The sequence below is a fragment of the Ursus arctos genome, unplaced genomic scaffold (assembly GCF_023065955.2).
Source record: "Ursus arctos isolate Adak ecotype North America unplaced genomic scaffold, UrsArc2.0 scaffold_3, whole genome shotgun sequence".
NCBI lineage: Eukaryota > Metazoa > Chordata > Mammalia > Carnivora > Ursidae > Ursus > Ursus arctos.
In genome coordinates this window covers 5,563,287-5,583,703 of record NW_026622985.1, presented here as the reverse complement: position 1 = coordinate 5,583,703, position 20,417 = coordinate 5,563,287, and the positions used below count along the sequence as shown (strand labels likewise).

Genomic DNA, 20,417 nt, shown 5'->3' with positions numbered 1-20,417 from the left:
ACAGACACACATACCTTTAGCCGAAAACAGACCAGCCCCAGAGTGACTTCCGCACAGACTTCAAAGCGGGGATCCTGGTGCACTAAACGCTCAAATTCGTGAGCCAGTCGGACATGCTGGAAAGGCAAGGACATCTGAGTTTGTCAACAGCGTTCGGCTCTGGCTTCAGCCACCTAGAAAACCTTCCTAGACGGCACATCTATGATTCGTGTACATGCTCTGAGCTGTTTTCCTCAAGCGTGGATGTCACCCACATGCCAGCTCCTCCCACGCAGGCTAGGAAGAAGCTCGCTACCATGACAGAAGGACTAGTGTCTTCAGAAAAACACCAACTGGGCGCCTGGGGGGCTCAGACGGTTAAGCGTCTGCTTTCAGCTAGGTCATGATCTCAGGGTCCTGGGATCGAGCCCCGCATCGGGCTTCCTGCTCAGTGGGGAGCCTGCTTCTCTCTCTGCCCCTCCTCCCACTCGTTCTCTCAATCTCTCTCTCTCTCTCAAATAAATAAATAATCTTAAAAAAAAAAAAAAGGAAGAAAAACACCAATTACCATTTTCTTCTGTTAAGGGGACTCTTTTAATCCCACCAAAACAATCGGTTAGAATTACAGAAGAAACATCATAAAGGGGTATTTAAACATGCAAGTGACCAGAGAGCGGCCAGCCTCTACTGAGCGGCCCCTGGTGCTGAGGGCTGGGTGCCCTGCTACCACACTGTCCCCAGGCAACCTGCGGTGCCAGGGACACCACGGCCGTGCCCACTCTGCAGATAGGAAACTGAGCGGGTGATTCTAACACAGCTGCCCAACACCAAAGCTCCGGTTTCTGCAGTGCTCTGGCTGGCTGTCACTCTACAGCACTTGTCACTAGGAGATGAGAACGACAGTCCCCGCAGGTGCTCAGGGACTCTTGAACAGAAGCACCAGGGCTGAGAGTCCGGTGTCCTTGGGACTGAAGCCTCCTTCCTGTGAGGCTCCAGGCACAGAATAAATCTGGGGCCACTAGAGGGCACCAAAGACTTTGTGCTGGCAGGTGCCGCCCCCACCTCCGGAGCTGGGTCCAGGAGCCACACCTGCCTAGGGACAGGCTTTGCCCATCCCCTCCCTCCCTGTAAGGCCAGAAGGGAGCCTGCTCAGACGCAGGCATGGAGTGTTTTTACAGGAAGCAGTCTAATCACACCCAGTGGCCCCTGAGCTTAAAGCTGGAATCATGGGCGAGATAAACCACTTGTCTTCCTTCCCCAAAGAAGCTGAATCCTCATTATATTGAGAACATGTTCTCAAAACCTCACATACACATTCCTGCCTAGTTCCTTACCCCTCAGAGACCACAGGTTCCCTGCTCTCATGAAGCCCAAAGACTTCTGCCCATCAAGATGGGGCCAGGACAGAGGAAGGACGCCAGCACGGGAGGGACCAGCTGGAAATCAGAAGCCTTCTGCAGCGAGCTAAATGGGTGGGCCTTGGGGGGAGAGGCAGCGTATACTCTGGCCTCAGTTTCCTTGATCGTTTAAAAAAAAAAAAGCCAGAGTGATGGATCTTGAAGTAGACCAGTGGTTCTCACTTTGTGGCACTCCTCACGGCTGCCTGGTGAGCTCATTCAGACAGAAGTTGCTGGGACCCTCCCCGAGGTCCAAGGCCATGCATGTGCTGCTGCTCGGGGGCGCACGGAGCACCCCCAGGCTAGAGGCTCTCCATCCCCGGCAGCTCCGAGACTCTCCCGTGCTGGCAGTGCTTAGAGCCAAACATCCTGTTCTCACCACGGCTCCACCCCTGTTGCCTGGACCTGCTGACGGCAAGATGTCACTACAGGGCTGGCCGTGTGGAGCGCTCACTTTGCAGTCTTCATGGAAGTGTCCAGAAGGTCTGTAACCATGCACTGACCGTCTTCTAAAGAGCCTAACCTCAGTGGCCCAAACTAACCTTCATCAGATATTTGCTGCTTCAGACCTCATTTCTAAACTCCTAAAGCCCTCCCAATATCACCCAGGTAAGGAATGAAAGCGCCATCACCTTGCGGATATAGGCCTGCAGTCCCTTGACGCCGTACATCCTAAAAACAAACCACATCTTCAAAGAGCGAAATCTCCGGCCCAGTGGTAACTGCCAGTGCTGAAACAGAGCAGAAAACACTGCATCAGGAAGCAACGTACCGAGAGCTGCTTTCCTCTGGCTTATGGCGCACCTGTTTGTCTGGGAGGCAGCTAATTCCTTGGAGGTCCCCTGGCCAGCTGCCATGCCCCAGTGTGGACGGCAACGCCGACGGTGGGGTAAGCAGAACCTACAGCTAGAGGCTGTCTTCCCAAGGCTCCGAGAAGGATGAAGACAGAACAGGCTGCTAGTGGGGAGGCACCATGTTCCCTGAGCAGATGTTTGTGGGGTGCTGCACGCAGGACGGAGCTCACCATCCAGCAGGGGCATGAGGGGGTCCCTCACCGGTCACTCCATCTGCAGGAAGGAGGAAGTCAAAACCCACACCTTCTGCTCTCCCTGTTCCCTGTGATGTCCTGGCACCGTTTTCCAGAGCAATAGTGATTCTCTTCCTGCCTGCCAGCTGCCACAGAATGACCGCAAGATGGTCACTAGAAAATGCAACCCCAACATGTTGGTCCTCATATAATCTGTCCTTCATTTGTCCTCAGTTTGTCAGGTGGCCGGCACTCTGCCAGCTGTGGGGCTCTCCAATGGTTGTCAATGTACTAAAGCCAGCAAGAAGGGACCCAGAGGGAAGGAAGGGCAAGGGGGCCATCTGGGACGATAACGAAGGGGCACTTCGTTGTGATTTTTCAAATAGTCACATTCTGGCACTTACAAAGAAGTTGCTGAGGGCGACAGTCTCCCTCTCTGTTCCCTGGACCTTCTCTGCAGGGCAGAGCTTCCAGATGGGCCTGGGGAATGCAGGGCTGCAGGGGGGAGAGGGGTACAGCCTGCACCGTCCCCTAGGGCGTCTGTGATGGGCACAGTGGGGCTCTCCGGGCGCTGCTCCTCCATAGGTGGGTGTTAAACTGTGTGCTGGGTTCACCCATGCATGCAGCTTCTGAACGTGGGGCTCCCAGCAAGGGTTTCATGGAAGGCTCTCAAGTTGGAAAGAGGAACAGAGGCCCAAAATTTACATTCAGAGGCGTCCAACACCGTGTCGCTCTGCGTACGCCAGGTGCCATGCTCCGTGGGCTCTCACATCGTATCCCTTTCTCGTCTGAGCACTGTGAGGCCAGGACTAGTGTCTTCGTCTTACGGGAGAGGAGCAGGTGTGCAGAGGCCAGGGGGAAACGTGCCTCAGAACCACCTGCTGACACACGGCCGTCTTAGCAAGCAGTGTGTCTGCAAGTTGTTGGGGGACCTTCAGTAAAAATGGAACTAACTTGCCTTTCTGGAAAATCACAAAGAGGATTCTTTGCCATCCCCGCTAACTAACTAGTAAGCAGTGAGGCAATGGTCTCCTGTCACTGTTGCGCATGGATGCCGCCTTCCAAAATCATTCCTCGCCAAGTCAACGTCCCGGACATCAAAATGTGATTTCTACCTAACCCTGGGACGGAGAGCAGGGTAGACTTAATTTCTACGGTCCTGGAGTAAAAATGCACAGTTTAATGGAGTGCTCATTTGAATGTGGCCTGAAAATGCCATCATGACCTGTTCTGAGCCTGGGGCAGGACCGTGGTAGACACCCCCAGAGCAGAAATTCCCTGTGCACCCAGACTGTAAGTTCAGAGGGGACAGGACTCTGTGTTCTTTGCCATTTTATTCCTAGCCCCTCGCCCAGCTCTGAGCGACCATCCCACACTGTTTGCTGGACTATTGGTGGCCACGGTGCTCATAGAGTCAGGAGGAAACTCCATTCCAGCCTTGTACACAGGCCACCTAAAATGATTCTGTAGGTAGAAGCCAAATCAAGGTTTCTTGGACACCAAAGGAACTATTTCTGGGTAATTTTCCCTCCACAACTGAAATTTTTTAAACCCTATCTTCAGTTGTCCTGCTTTTGATAAGCCACCAAAAGGGACCAGAAGATGTACTTTCCTTACCCAAGTGGCATGGTGTTTGTGAGGCTCAGACGAGGGCTTTTGACCTAAGTTCTTGGTTCTGTTTTAACTAGGTTCAGCAAATTCTTTGACTTCTCTGAACCTCTGTCTCCACATCTGTGAAATGGGTATAACGATGCGCACTTTGCCCAAGACCAGGTACATTGTAGGCAAATGACACTACCTTTCCATCTTTGGCCTGCCGTTTACGAGCAGACACGACATAAAAGGCTTCTGCCAAGGTGTTCCCAGCCCCCTCCTCTTGGTGCTGAGACTGTCCTCATGCCCCCATCCCTCAAGGGTGACAGTCCTGCCAGGGGGCTGCTCACCCCTTTCATCACACACTTCCTGAACTAGCCTGGGAGACGGCCCAGAATCCCAGGGTCTCGTCCGCAGCCTGGAGTCTGTGACCACCTCAGGCTGGGGCTTCCAATGTCTTTGAACAAAATGAGGATGATGTCAATGATATGCTCTCTCTTCGTCTGCTGAGCCCGGCACTCCCTCATCAGAAAGAGCTTGGGCCCCAGGGCATTTGCCCAGAATTCACTCTAAAGGAAGAAATCATAAAAGAGCTCCAGAGGTGTCTATAAGCATATCGAAAAGGAAAGACGTGCCTACATTCCCCCTAAGAAGGCAGTAAAATTGTTCAGGGGCCCTGTAGGGCTGTGACACAGGGAGAGGGTCAGGTGGGAGGCAGGTGAGACTTGTGACTGTGATGAGGGGACAGAAGAAACAATATTCATAGTGCAGGACTGTTGCCCCAGGCCCTTTGCACAGCTGGGGCCCAGACACAGGCTCCCATGCTCAGGCTCTTACTGACCTGTGTGCTCTTTCCTGGTGGGAATGCCCTGCGTTTGTCCTATGTGACCTCACCTTCTTTGTGGAGATGGTATTCTAATGACTAACTTATGTGCATCAGTTTTTAGAAGACTCTCAGCTCCAAAATAATTCCCCCATCCTTCTAATTTGATCCTCCATAAATGTCATCTGTTTATTCATTAGCTGTGAACTATCTGTTGAGACTACCCTATGTCCCTTCCCCTGGCTCCTGCTGGGGGCACAGCAGCACATAATGCACAATTATCAAGAGGACCTCCCGAGCCAGGTGGACGTCAGGGAGAGTGGCCGCTGCCCGGATATGGGGCCTTCAGAAACAGCAGGTGTACCACCAAAAACTGAGCACCCACGACATACAGTTCATAAGCTCCTGGCACATGATGCCTGGGACTTCCCTATCACAAGGTGTTAGAAATGGCATAAGGAGGAGCTGAACCAGCAGAGGGCTAGGTGAGGACTTGGGTCAGAAACAGCCATCAGAAAGGAGCGATGTGTTTGAGATCCGTCTCAGAAAGGCAGCCCCAGTGGTGGGCGGAATGGTTACCCTGGCGTCTGTGACTGTCTGTGCCCTGTCTCCCTCAGGAGCCTGGGGATCTGGGCAGGAGGAAGGGGGCTTCGCTCATCTGTGAGAAGCTGTCAGCCCAGCACACAGCTCCTGGCTGAGAGAGGAGGCTGGCCATCAGACCACCACTGTGGTCTCTGACCCTGTTCTCCCCCGCCCTCAGGGGGCCATCCCCGGGCGTCCAGCAACAGCACAGCATGGAGGGGCCATGTGGTCTATGGACAGTGTCTGTCCTCACAGAGGAACCTGAGTGCAGAAATTCCTGTCTCCTTCCGAGGGGGCAGGCAAGATCATTTCCTCCTAACCCGAGACCTGGAGTTGGTGGGCTGAGCAGAGCTGTCTGCTGGCTGGCCTGCTTTACTAGTTAGGGCCCAGTGAGCTGGTGTCCTCCAGCGTGACTCTGATCCTGAGTGGAATGGGTGGCAGCAGGAGTGACAGCCCATGACAGCACCCAGCACTGCATTCACATTTTCAATTACCTGAGACCTGGGCTCAGCAAGAGAAATCTCCCACTTACCCTATAATCAGTGATAAGCCCTGGAAAAGAGAAAGAAACAACAAAAAAAGAAGCCATTAGACATATTGGTTGATTACATGCCTCATCCTTCTCATTTTCAAGATAAATTTTTTGTGTCCCATCCGTCATCTCCTGCACCAGACGTGAGACCGTGGAGGGCTGGGCTGGGTGTTCTTTGTGGCACTTCCCATGGTAACAGATCCAAGGGGCTTTCCAGAGGGCAGGGTGCCCAGAACAAATTGGAAATGCTGGATTATGAGTGGATTCCCACTTGCTTCGCTTTCTGTGCTTCCGTAAGCACAAAACCTAAGCTTGCTTCCATTGCCCGGTAGTAACCTGGCATTCAGATCATGTAAGCCTTCATTGTGCACTCATTCGTGCATGGGAAGGTGGATTTGTGGTGCACAGAGTGGTTAGATTATAAGACAAGAATCAAACTTTTGGTGGGTGCTCATGTCCGTATTCTCGGATCTTAGTCCAGAGTCTGGCACGGAGCAGATACCAGGGAGTAACTGCTGGATCGACGTCATCGTCCTGGATTCAAAGGCTTCATCTTGGTTACGAAAGATGTCTGGTTTGCCTTCAGTCTCCCCTTGTGCCTAAAGCAGCAGAGCCAAGGATCTTATGGAGGACAGAATGCTGGACAAAAGTCTCACCGATGGGAGCTGCTCCATGGTGATCTTAGGCAAGCCATCGGCTGGGAACTATGAACCCGAGCTGGAGATCTGTGTTTCAGACACCTGCTCCCCTGGTGTAGGTCCAGACAAGGTGCGCTGTGGCTCATCAGTGTCCCCCATTTCCCAAGTAAGAGCAACGGTGGCCTGGCCATAGCAGGCCTGCCCGTGGGCAGCTGGGACTAGCTGTCCACCTAATGCAAGCCACCCCCAGCCTCACAGACTGCTGCCCCCTCCCCGCAGACAGATCTATGGTACACTCACAAGGAAATCTAACATTGCTGCTTGTGATCGATTCTTTGACTGTCCTCTGGAGGCACCAGGTGTTCTCCCAATTAGGGTCATAAAATGGTAGAGATGGGAGAACATGCAGCCCCACTGTGCAAGGTTCAAGCTCCTGATTTTACGAGGGACCCTGAAACAGAAGCCCCGAGTCACATAGCCCGTGTCAGCTCCCAGCCAGTAGTTTCCACACCATGGGAAACGCAGCTGTTAAACAAACATCGACAGCAGGGTCGCCAGAAATGACCCGAAGGGGATGCGTAGATGCATGATGCCAAACGCATACGTGGCTTGTAACGAGCACTCAGCAAGAGTCTGTTAAAAATGCAGACGACGTCCTGAGTGAAGATGAATGAATGAGCCTCCTGTTTAGTTCAGATCCCTGTGCCATCCCCATAGGCAACGAGCCACGTGTGGCCATTACCTTTAATTAAAGTGAAATAAAACTACACATGGAGCTCTTTGGTCCGACGAGCCACGTTTCAAGTGCTCAGGAGCCATGTGGGGCTAGTGGCTGCCACATAGACAGCACAGAATTAGAGAACATTTCCTTCACTGTGGAAGATTCTACCGGACGCGCGACGAAAGCCTGAAGTAGGTTTCAAGTGCAGAAGCTTCCGTGGCTCGAGAACACGGTCAGTGAAAGAAGGAGCCTGCTTCTCGGCGACCCTGCGTCCTTAAGGACCAGCTAAAGGCCCGGTCCAGTGAGGAGCTGCTGACACGTGTCTGCTGTGAATACAAGGAATGCGCAAGCCCTCTCTGCCAACAGCTTCCCGCCACCACGGCTGTACCTACCGTGAGGACCTGGGCCTAGCCAGTCTTTACAACTACGGACGCGGTATGTGGGCTGAGCAGCTCCTGCGTTTGCAGAAGGCATGCAGTAAACACAGTAGAAACAAACCACGCGTCAGACAGGACTGGCGAGGCACACCCGCCTCGGGGCGAGAGCGCCTGTGCTCGGGGGGTGGGCTTACGGGGACTTCCTGGCTCACCCTTCATGCTTCTTGTTTCCAAAGGTATGGTTTTTATAATGAAAGAGTTTATCTGGAAAAGTCTATGCAACAGGTGTGACCACTTTTCCCTGTCACCAGCATTGTGACAGAATTTTCTGTTATATATAAAAAACACAAATTCTGCTTATTTGCAGCCCGGTTCCATGCACCCCCCCGCCAGCTGACAGGTGTCCAAGGACACGAAGGCATAAAGTGCAAGGCAAACGCCGGACATATTGGAACGGCGACCGCTCCCACGTTGCTGCACCCCTGCTGTTGCTGGCCACCATGCCCTGGGTCCAGCAGTGTTCCAGCAGCAGGACGCCTGGTCTGAGGTTCCAGGGGGACAGGGGGACGGTGGACAAGAAGCCAGTGAGCGAGATGGCTGCGTGGCGAGACTCACGTGCCATGAAGGGACGGGAGGGCATCGGCTTCAGTGGAGAGATCTGGGAAGACCTCACTGAGCCAGAGGCTTTCATCCTGGACCCAGTGATGAGCACGTGTCTTAATGACCCCCAGACAGGACAGCGGGCTGTGGCAGCCTAGTGGGCTGAGTGCCACAACATGAGGGGTTTTTTAAATAGTTAAATAATTTTTATTTTATATTTAACTATTTAAAATAATTTTAAATAGTTAAATAAGTCTTCTTTATTACATAGAAAGGATCTTTTTTAAAAAGCCCTGTAGAACACTCTAAACACGGTTTCATTTCAAGGAGCAGAAGGCTTAGTAGCACTAGGGCTGAATCCGTGCAGGTAAAAACGCCCCTACATTCACTGGCCCTAAAAACTTAAAGTTGATTTTTGATGATCTACTTGTGAAACACAAAATGGGCCATCATCTTGGTTGACTTAGAGAGGTTTGCAGGGTCCCCCCCCCCAGGGGAAAAATACAAATAAGTAATATGTTTCATCTCTAACAGCCATAGCAAATATTTCAATAGGAAACAGCCTTCCTATAAAAGCAACATAAATAAGTTTTTGTACGCCTCGAGCAATAAGTCGTCCTCCGATGCCAGTCGCTTAAACTCATTCCAAGAACCACTTTATTGTTTAAGGGCAACATTTTGTGTTTTAGCCGTCGTGATTGCAAAGATTTTTATTATCTGAACATGAAATACGTTTTTTTAATATGAGTCTCTTCAAAATTTCACAGTGTTTCATGCCAATTCCATTTTTACAAACTAGACTTTATTTTTTTAGGGCAGTTTTAGGTCCTGAACAAATCTGAGCGGGCATGTGGGGTCTCTGAACATCAACGGGGATGCGTGTTTGCGTTATACCTGCGAACAACAATACTTAAATAGCTCTAAGTATGTTTTTAAAACTGTAAAAGTATAGAGTAAATTAAGAAAATTCACAAATAATTACACCATCCCGCTGTAAGTACTATTCGCGATTGGAAAATTTTCATTCCATGCTTTTCAAAAGAAAAAAAAACTTTTGTATTGCTGGGATCATTCTTCTAAATATCTGATTCTTGTTTCTTTGGTAAGAATCTCAGAGGGGTGCCTGGGGGGCTCAGTCGGTGAAGCGTCTGCCTTCAGCTCAGGTCATGATCTCAGGGTCCTGGGATCGAGTCCTACATCAGGCTCCCTGCCCAGCGGGGACTCTGCTTGTCCCTCTGTCCCTCCCCCTGCTCATGCTCTCTCTCTCTCTCAAATAAATAAATAAAATATTAAAAAAAAATTTCAGAGGAATCTGCATTTCCACCCCCTTGTCACCCCCTGGAGTCCGGCCTGTACTAACCTATGATTTGGCGTTTGGCTGTGGCCTAGGACAGTAGCCATACGAAATGAGCTAGTTTGTGTTTTCTAGGAATTACTCCAGCATCTCTCTGTGCCAGGGAACATTCTGCTCCTCACCACAACTTGAGCACCTGGCCGTGTCCCCTCTCGGCCCCAATCATCGAGAAGCACTCAGAATGCAGGCCTGGAGGTGGCTCCGGTCCCACCACCAGTGATGGGGCACAGAGGTCAGGTCTACAGACCCAACGGGTGAGATGCGTATGAAGGCACTGATTTCCCGGACATCATCGGGTTTTTCCCTTTGCTCCCCAAGCCCCCAGCCCTACTCCGTGTCCCCCTGGGGGTACTGGCGTGAGCGGGTGCACACTCTCAGAGAGACAGTAGGGCAGTCATGCTTTTAAAGGTCCTACACAGGAGGTGTCCACACCTCACGGAAAGTTGTGCTGTGCCCCCCCAGCCCCTTGGGCCCCTCCCTGGCTCCTGCACTGAGGCAGCCCAAGGCACCGCACCCCCAGGGGAAGCGGCTCCCAGGGGCTGTTCCCTGTGGACGCGAACCCTCCTCTCTAGCTTCTCGCAGAAATGCAGCTCTGACGAAAACAAAATGAGAATGTTGCAGAAAGCAAGGACCCCGGCGTACCTGAGTCCTGATGGCCGTGCTTCAAGTAGAGAGGGTCCAGTTTAAAGGCTCCTATCAAGTCTGTCCTCTTCTTCACCCTGGTTTGAAGGAACAAATGATGGCGCTTAATGAGGAAGCCCCTCAGATAGGCCTCCACGGCCCTTCCCTTCTGGTCCCTCTTCCAGCTGGTTTAGCGCAGACACACCTGCTTTGGGACCCTTCCCTGGACCCCGCTCTACCAGCGTGTCCCTCATCTCTGCGCCTGCCACCCCCCAGCCCCACCACAGCTCCTCATTAATCTCCAGGACTCTAAGCACCCAAGCGGGCCGTCCAATAAAAAACAAATATTTGCTTTTCATCCCTGGCTCCTGGCACACAGCAGCTAAAACCCTTGGAATCTCTGGAGGGGTAAGAATGGCTCTTGTAGGCCAATGAGATGACAGTTGACTGGGGCTTCCTGGGGAGCTGCAGAATGGGGGCTGGTTGCCAGGAAAACCAAGTAGATTTGAGGTGGGACTCTGGGTCCTGCCCCCAATCTCTGGGGAATCAGGGGGAGAGGGAAGGACTGAGATTGAGTTAATGGCCAATGGCCAATGATTCGATCAATCGTACCTATGTGGTGAAGGACGGTGTTGCTGAGCCCATCAATGTGCTGGGACAGAGCCGTGCCCCGGGGAGGACGGGCGAGCTCTGCGTCCTCACCTGCACCCCATAACTTGTCCTACCTGTCTCTTCCATCTGGCTGTTCTCTTGTTTCCTTTATAATAAATCAACAAATGCAGCCCCTGGGTGGCTCCGTTGGATAAGCATCCGACTCTTGGTTTCGGCTCAGGTCACGATCTCAGGGTAGTGAAATTGAGCCCCCCATCTGGCTCCACGCTCAGTGTGGAGTCTGCTTGTTCTTCTCCCTCTGTTGCTCCCACTCATGTGTGCCCCCCCATCAAATAAATAAATAAATAAAGCTTTTAAAAAAATAAATCAGTAAATGTAAGAGAGGTGCCTTCCTGAGCGCTATGAGGTATTCTAGCAAATTATCAAATCTGTAGGAGCAGGGGGTTCATGGGAGCCCCCAGCTTAACAGGACGTTGGACAGAAGACCGGGCACCCTCGGACCCACGACTGGTGGGCAAAGCCCGTCTACCTGTGGGGTCTGGGCTTACTCCAGATACTTAGCATCATAATGGAATCCCACCGTGGGACGCCCAGTTGGTGTGTGCGGAGCTGGCGAACTGGTGTCAGGAGAGGACACCCAGCAGGTGAGCACATATCCCCTCTGTCAGTCCAGGACTAACACTGGTCCACTGACAGGCATCACTAGTGTGCGTGGGATGAACAGAACCCAGAGGTGAGAAGGTGGTCCTACTGCAAGCCGCCCTCAGACTCAGGACACAGTGATGGTCCTGGATAGCTCAGGTCAAAATGGGCATTTGGGCTGGGATTTGAGGTCTGAGCTTTATGATAATCGTCTCTCCACCTCATTTGGTGAGCTCAGACACCATCTCAAAGCAATTTTATGGCAAATAGACTATCCTAAGGGCAAACTGGAGAAGAAATGTCAGTCTGACAGTAGCTTAGGCTTGAAAGCAAATATTATGTGAATGAGTCTCTGAAAGATAAAAACAGGGGGAATGAAATAGCATGGCAGGATGTGGCTCACCAGCAAGCGGGCAGGAGAAAGGCCAGATTGATTCAGGAATAGTAATTCAAGTGCTATTTCTACAAAGGGTTAAAAGACCGAGTGTCAGTAAACAATAGTGAGCTGTCCAGTCCACGCTGTGCCTTTGACCCCGAGCAAGAAAGTGGATCCCACCTGACCTTGTGCATGTGAGTGCAAGAATGCCAGTGCATCCCAGGCAGCGAGTGAGGGGTCCCCGTAGGAGCTTCCATTGGTCTCCCTGAGCTGCGGGAGGCTCTGCACTTAGCCTTAGAGATGCACAGAAAGACGGAACCGGGTAGAAATACTTCTGGCTCGCAGGAGGCCTCCGTCCTTCCTAAATGAAGATCCCATTCCCCTTCCCACTGAGGCCAGTGATGACCCTGGAGTGCGTGTCCTTGTAATCCAAACATTTGCGCAGAGCTAAAGCCCCGCAAGAGGGTATACATCACAATATATCCACTGCACTGGAGATGAAACAGAAGCCGCACACGGTTAGATCTGCATGTCCGTCCCCTCGCCGCGCCCTGGAGGAGGCCACGCGGCCCCATGTGTCTCTATCACCCCCAGGAAGTTCTACAGAATCTTCCGTACAAATTCCTACCTAATCTATGGTATTGTTTTGCATGTTTCTTTTCTTTTTTTTTTTTAGATTTAGTTATTTATTTTAGAGACACGTGCGTGAGAGAGTGGGGGATGGGCAGAGGGCGAGACAGAATCCTCAAGCAGAGTCCAAGCTCAGTGCAGAGCCCCACACGGCGCCCGACCTTACAACTCTGAGACCATGACCTGAGCCAAAATCAAGAGTCCGACGCTTCACCACGGGGCCACCCAGGCGCCCTGCACGTTTCTAAACATAACAGAAACAGAGGCTGCTTAAAGATAAGTGGCATCATTCTCTGTGTGTTTTCCTCTGACCTGCTTTTTGTCTCCAGATGTTACTCCAGAGCCTCTGACCCGGTCTTCCGTGTAGATCTTTCCAGTTTGTCACCTCGCTGGACGGCTCCACCAGCAGACCGCAGTCTGTCCACTCTCCTCTTGCTTGTCACTCATTGTAAGACAGACCACGCTGCCCGGAGTCCCTTGGTGCCCCCGTGGGACACACGTCCGGTCATGGAACGGGGACGGGGGAGGCAGTGCCCAGGCAGCGTCCGAGGCGGCGTGGCCCTCCAGCTCCTATGGTTCCACGTCCTGGACAGCAATCAGTGCGGAGAGACGTCATCTGACGCAACCGACAATGTTCCGGGGTGATTTTAACGTGCATTTCTGATTTCTAATGATGTTGGGTGACGTTGCATTTGTTAAGTGTCCCCTTCTCTTTTGTCCATTTTTGTATTAGGTGGTTTGCCTCTGTATCCTGCCCTGGATCATAAAAGTTACATAACTAGCGGTGACGGGAATCCAGATAACCGTGGCTGCTTCTGGGCTGTCCCCTCCGGTCTCCGCTCCACGGCGTCCTGCCTGAGCTCTGCTGGCTTTACCTGCACATCGATGTTGATGGGGCACAATCCCACCTCGTTGTTCTCTGATTTTTTTCCTGGCTATTCTGGGCCCATGTAAATACTAGGCTCAGCTTCACCAAGTGCCACAAAAATACCCAGCCAGGATATCTATTAGGGTGGCCCTGAGCTCTGAGGCTCAGTCTCCCTCTCCACGAACACAGCATACCCCTCCGTTCAGCGAGCACTTCTGGAATGGCTTCCAAAACATTGCATGTTTTCTCCTCAAGAATCTGCACAACTTTTGATACCTTTATTTGTTGTAACCTTGTCTTATCCTATTATAAAGGGTATTTCTTTATTTACAATTTACAATACTGTAAAATTGTACAAATATTGCAAATTGTACAAAATTACATTTACCATAAACGAAAATACGGTATTTACCATACTGTACAAAATTTAAAAAATTACATTGCTGACACGCCTGGGTGTCTCAGTCAGTTAAGCGTCCCTCTTGATTTCGCTCAGGTCATGATCTCAAGTCGGGTTCTGTGCAGAGTGGGGAGTCCGCTTGGAGATTCTCTCTCCCTCTCGTTCTGCCTCCCCCCAATTACATGTGCTGTTTATTGTATATGTAAAATCTTAAAAATGTGTATCTAGAAATTTTGTTGTGTTCTTTTAATATTTTCACTAATTTTTTTTTTTTGCAGGCAGTTACATCAACTGAGAATAATGGGAGTTTTATGGCTTGCATTGTAATCTTTACATTTTTACTTCCTTATGTCTCTTACTACGTGGCCAGGAGAGCAGAAACTGAACAGAACGTGAATTATAGGAGTCCTTATTCTTCCCTAACCTTAAAGGGAGTGCTTCTAATATGTCACCATTAAGAATGGGTTTACTGTAGTTTTTGGTAGTTATCTTTCATCAGAATAAGAAAGTTCTCTTCTGTTCCTATTTAACTAAAATTTTTGTTTTGTGCGGGTATAGAATTTCACCTGATGCTTTTTCTGCCTCTGCTATGTTGATGACTCTCTTCCCCTTGACTCTTCACACAGCAAATGACATTTAAAAACCTTCTAATATTTTTAAGCCACCCCGCATACCTGGAATAAACGCATTTGGGTCATGATACAGTCTTTTTCCCCCCTTAAACCTCATGGAATTTTATATGCTAATATTTGATGTAAAAATTCTCATATTTAAAGTTGTGAGCAAAATAAACTTTGTTTTTCTTTCTTTCTTTTCCTTCCTTTCTCCGTAGCTTCTTTCCCCCTCGGCTTCTCATCCAGTTTTGGAATCCCAGGTACCCTAACTTCATGACATGAGAGCAGGTGTGTGTCCTGCTTGCTGCTCTCTGTGAAGTACCCGTATGAAGATAAGTGCCTTGACAGCTTGGTAGAGTTTGCTCTTAGGAGAATTTGGAAATTCTGTTGTGTGAAAATTTAACTTTGGATGAGTAATGATTTCCTTAATCACTATATTGAATATAGCTATATTAAAAAGAGCTATATATAATCATCTTTAATAGCTGTCAGATTTTTCAGTTTATTCTGTTTACCCTGGAGTCAGTTTTGTTCACATGGTTTTTGTGGTTGTTGCATGTGGACAACATTGGACATGACGCTTGACAGGGTTGTAAAAGGAAGGCTATTTAGACAGATGTGTGCACGTGGGCACACACAGAGATGGCCTCCATGGGCGGCAGAGTCCCCTCACTCAGAATGGGCTCGTGGTGAGGACAGTGTCCCCTGACTCGGGTCCTGGGGGCTGAGAGGAGGGGACTCCTGCGTCGGACAGAAATCTACATTGTCTTTCTCTAAACCTACGATACTGTGCGAGGCTCACAGAACAAGGGCTCATGTTACGTCCTGGTGCTGGCAACAGAGAAAAGCATTCAGGATGGGAAAGGCCACTGGGATCAAAATGCAAAGAAACCGAAAGGATACACAGAAAACTGTGCGTTAATGCTTTTAAGACAACTTCTAGCATCCAATCTTGCCATAACACAGTGGTCGACCATCTTCCCGCGAAACTGAACTTCAAAAAAAATCCAGCGTAACAGAAGAGTACAAAAGCTATTCAAATACTCGTGATAAAATTTAAATTCTATTTGGGAAAAGGCACCACACCTCTTTTTACAGGTAGAGTCAAACGTGCCCTTGGCGTATATGGAATCTGAGGCTTTCTTTGGAGAAAATCTGATGTTAAACAGATACTGAGGTCTGGGCGGAATGGCTCGTATTTACGAGATTCAAATGAACAATAAAAAACTTATGAACAGAAAAATGAAATCATTATGAAATGTATTTACTATGCTTATAATGATTGCAAGTTTTCGAAACTCCAATTATCTTGTCCATTTCAATATTTAGAGAAAATAACCAATATGCTTACTTTAAATTACAGACTAACCATTGGTAAAATTTCATTACACAAAAGAGAGACTCTTCTGATTTTAAGGAATGCAAAACAACCAGTGAGAGCAATAAAAAAAAAAAACCCACACACGCACATTTATATCTTGTTGTATTAGCAAAAATTTAAAAACATCTATAAAAATTCGGAATTTAGTATTGTTTGTTTTCAACTCTTAGGGATCTAAAGGAATGCCTATCCTTTCTGAAATCTGGTTTTTACAAGTGTCTTATTACCTGTATTCTGTTATGTTGACACCCCATTTTACTGCAATAACCTCTTAGAATAGCAAAACATACATAGTTGAGTCCTTGGACATTCAGGACAGTGCAAAGGAGCCTCTGAGTAGATTCTCAGCCTTCCTTCTCTGCACACTGCCTGGCACCCCGTTGCAAGGTATCACCTTCTCTCATGATGCCTGAGAACACACAAGGCACCCCCCACCTCCACCCAGGGAGCTGGAGTGAGCATGCTCAGTGGACTCACAGCTCAGGCGGGCAAACAGGGGAGGGAGGCTGCCCTCCCTCTCTTCCTCTTTGCCCTGTGGCTGTCCATGACTGGGCTCAAATCCAGGACTATTTTCAGTAGTCAGAGAGAAAGTGGAACCAACTGACAGCTTGAACAAAAGTGAAAACACAATGGGGTCTTGATTATGCCTCATTCCCACCAAAAAACAGCTCTCGTTCTCCAATTTCTTCTTCATCCATCCGGAACAATTCTAATGTGCTCCATGCTCTTTCTTGTGTATGTGTTTACAAAATGCGTACTGATTTTCGTGCATGTACTCTTTTTTTTTTTTTTTAAAGATTTTACTTATTTATTTGAGAGAGCCCATGAGAGAGAGAGAGCACCAGCCAGGGGGAGGGACAGAGGCAGAGGGAGAAGCAGACCCCCTATGGAGCAGGGAGCCTGTTGTGGGGCTCGATCCCAGGACCCTGGGACCATGACCTGAGCTGAAGGCAAATGCTTCACGGACTGAGCCACCCAGGCGCCCTTGTGCATGTATTCTAAATTTGCATTCTGTGAGACTTGTGATTCTCTGATTCTTTTAACTCAGTATTAAGGTTTTGTTTGTTTGTTTTTTGATTTTTTAGAGAGAGCACGATTCACAGGGAGGGGCAGAGAGAGGAGGAGAAGGAGAACCCTAAGCAGGCTCCACACCCAACAGAGAGCCCAAAGCAGGGCTCAATCCCACAACCCTGAGGTCAAGAGTTGGATGCTCAACTGACTGAGCCACCCAGGAGCCCCTACTCAGCATTAGTTTTTAAAACTTGACCACATTGCTATTAAACATTTGTGGCTCTGGCCTGGAGAGCTGTGTGCCCCCAAGCAGAACTGGTTGCCTCATCCCTAAAATAGGGATGACAATTCCCATGCCAGCTCAGCTGTCATGCAAGTGTAATCCTTAGAGTGTGTGTCCTCCAGGAGCCTGGCATTCACCTGTGCACAAGGCCAGTCTGGCCCCAGGACTGAATGTGGAGGCCAGTGGGGCTGTACTGGACAGGAAGGCATATGTACCCCCCAGGCCTGCTCCGTCCCACACCTGTGACCTACAAAATTGTGCTGTAAGGGCTCGCATTAAATAGTGAGTCATTAAAAAGCTGCATGTATCTGTAAAAATGCCCATTTTAAATGTGGATAGCTGATTTAATTTAAATCCACATGGGCCACCTGAATGATCTTTGGCGGTTTTCACCTGAGTTCACTGTCGTGCACACATCTGTCTCAGGGCCTTTGCACCGATGGTTGCTACCCCCCTCCACCAGCCCCAGCCCTGGTACGTGGACTGCTTGGTCTATCACCTCACATGGCCCTTTGTCAAATGCCATGTCACCAAATAGGCTTTCTGTGGCCTTTCTTTCTGCAACAACCAGGCAGTGAGTGAATGGGACCATGGAAGCATCTCCCTCACACATTCCCCCCTACCTTCTAGCTCCCGGGCACCCCCAAGCTTCTCACCTGAACCTCTGCCCTCTCTCTTCCCAAGCCCTTCCCCTGCTGGACCTCAATCTTCATTGGCCTCACCCCTGCACTCCCTGCGTCTCTCCCACAGGTCACCTCCACAGCAGCCCTGGTCACGCCACGCCCTGTGATGGGCCTGGACCCTTCTCCCCCACGCCACAGATGGAGCTGTCCTCTCTTGTCCTTCACTGATGCACTGGCTTTTTGGACCCAATGGCAGGATGCCACTGTTTCTATTCATCCTTATCATATTTCAACATCTGATCACAGATCGTGGCCCCAAATGCTTGACCCTGAGATCAATACCTGAGCTGAGATCAAGAGTCAAGACGCCTAACCAACTCAGGCCCCCAGGCGCCCCTAAACATCTAAGTTTGATATTATTTTGTCCAGGTAATGAGTGAAATGTCTGGGTGCACCACGAGCCCCTCTGGCCAGCACCGCCCAGCAGCCTTCCTGGTCCCGATTGCTTCACCCCCAACAATCCTCCAGGCTGTATGTTTGGCTCTCTTGGCCTGACACCTCACTGGCCACTAAGGATGCTGTGGGCACCCCCATCAGCTCACACTGAGGCCACCTGCCCTCCCCAAACAGAGGCGGCACGGCCCCTTCTTGCTGTGCACCAGCTCCGTGCCCAGGACCCACAGTCTGACCAAATACGCCAGCAGAACAGAATTACATTTCAGTCCCAATTAAAGTTCAAGAAAAGGGACTTCTGACACACTGTATGAGCTCTTCTTCAAGTGTTCCACTTTAAATAAAACAGATGAATGCAACCACGAGAATACAAAAGAATACTGATGTTCATAAAAGCTGTAGCCTGTATAGATCCTTACTAGTATTTCAGACAGAGCTAAGTCTGCAATGCCCATGCCCAAAGGGGCTTTAAAATCACGTATCAAAGTTTGGGTCAAAGGCTGACAAAAAAAGAATTGAGCTGAACCTATTTTTTAGTAAAGCACTGAAAATGTGACTTTATCTTTAGACAGAAGAGTCAAAGAGTGCCCAGATCACTGGGTAAGCCAGGAGAACAGACTTCAGGTGGGGTGGGTGAGAACTGCTTTCTTCACCCCTCCAGGGTGAAAAACCATTCATTCAATTACATGCCGAACAATTTTGCACAAAATTCATGCAAAGTGCGCCAGTCTTAAGGTTGATTAACCTCCTTCTTCCTGTAATGAACATAGGGGAACCAGTTTCCACTGTTCCTACAAAACTCCCAGCGACCACTGTTTCTTTAAACGTCATCGACTTGATGGAACGTCATCCACTTAAATTTCTGAATTCTTTTTCTTGCTCTAAATATAACCAACTTGACTATGGCTCTGCTATTAAGAATTTTCAGGGAAGTTCGCGGAAAATAGGATTACTCTTATTTTTCCTTAGCAAATGTTTTTAAGTCCTTAGGCTCAGGTTTGTTAAACATCTAAGAATGAAAACACAGAGGTGGCTGAATTAGAAACATGCCCTGAAGTGTCCTTGAGTTGTCTTTGTTAGTGCTCGCTAGAGCCAGCTACCGGGTTTTCTGCAATAACCTTTGCTTCTGGTGTGGCTATGTTGCAACACTATATTCTGGTCAACGGTTTACTACCAGGGTGAGATTTAGCAAAATCCTACCCGCGGTTCAGAAGGAAGCCAAGCAGTGCGCTCCCCCGGTGACGGCATCCTCCCCTGCCGGGCTTCTTTCCTAGAAAGCCACTCTTGTCAAGCTCAGTGGGCGTAGGGTCATTGACATCTAGCCAATGGGGAAACTCACCACATGGCAGAGCAGTCAAAATTCACCAACATCCATTTGTGGGGATTGAAGTTAAACGAATCTGCAAACTGCCAAGGAATAGTAACAACAAAAAGAAGACATTTCAGTTACGAATGTCTAGTCATAAAACAAGACTCCACACACAATAATTAACACTTTGTTTTCTCGAGTGTAAGACCACGCAGAGCGGAAGTCACTGAGGCCGTGGGGCTTGGGGCGCAAGGGCAGCTGGGGAGGTCTGGGCTCTGAACTCCCTCGGGAAGCCACCTGACATCTCTGAGCCTCTTTGTACTCATTTTCAAGGGGGAAGAAGGCATCGTAGCTCATGAACACATGGAGCTGATACAGAGCTGATTCTGGACCGAAACACAAAGCAAGAAGGGTTGGATCCCAGCTCAACAGCTAACTCCATGTGGACTGGAACGGAAATGGCTGCTCGATGAAGAAATCATGATACCACAGCCAGGAACCCCTCAGCCCAGCTCCTGACACAGTGCACTCTCCAGTTGGAAGGCTGTGCCGTGACTGCTGCTGATCTGTGGTTAAGATTTGCGGAGGATAGGGGCGCCTGGGTGGTGCAGTCGTTAAGCATCTGCCTTCGGCTCAGGGCGTGATCTCGGTGCTCTGGGATCGAGGCCCACATCAGGCTCCTCCGCTGGGAGCCTGTTTCTTCCTCTCCCACTCCCCCTGCTTGTGTTCCCTCTCTCGCTGGCTGTTTCTGTCAAATAAATAAAAATAAAATCTTAAAAAAAAAAAAAGATTTGTGGGGGATAAGCCAACTGGGTGGTGGTCCCAGGGACCACAGTGACGGCTCCTGACTCCCAGCACCTCGTGGTGAAGCAGGAAGATCTGACCAGAGAGCAGTTGTCAGGATGCAATGTGAAAATGAGCATCGGGTAGCCATGACCAGGCTCTCCTGCTCAGAGGAGGAGAGGGACTCG

The 20,417-nt window shown here is 49.7% G+C and overlaps 1 protein-coding gene across 3 annotated transcripts in view; it reads right to left on the bottom strand.

Annotated features, from left to right (window-relative positions):
- Positions 1-20,417, bottom strand: part of DDC (dopa decarboxylase) — an 84,468-nt gene that overhangs the window by 5,999 nt on the left and 58,052 nt on the right. For all 3 annotated transcript variants that reach the window (XM_026501716.4, XM_057304415.1, XM_057304414.1), the window contains 5 exons: positions 19,477-19,544; positions 10,266-10,342; positions 5,934-5,953; positions 2,009-2,107; positions 15-116 (listed from right to left, as the gene is read on the bottom strand). In XM_026501716.4, coding sequence (XP_026357501.3) covers positions 15-116; positions 2,009-2,107; positions 5,934-5,953; positions 10,266-10,342; positions 19,477-19,544 — 366 coding nt within the window. The remainder of the gene's footprint in view (positions 1-14; positions 117-2,008; positions 2,108-5,933; positions 5,954-10,265; positions 10,343-19,476; positions 19,545-20,417) is intronic.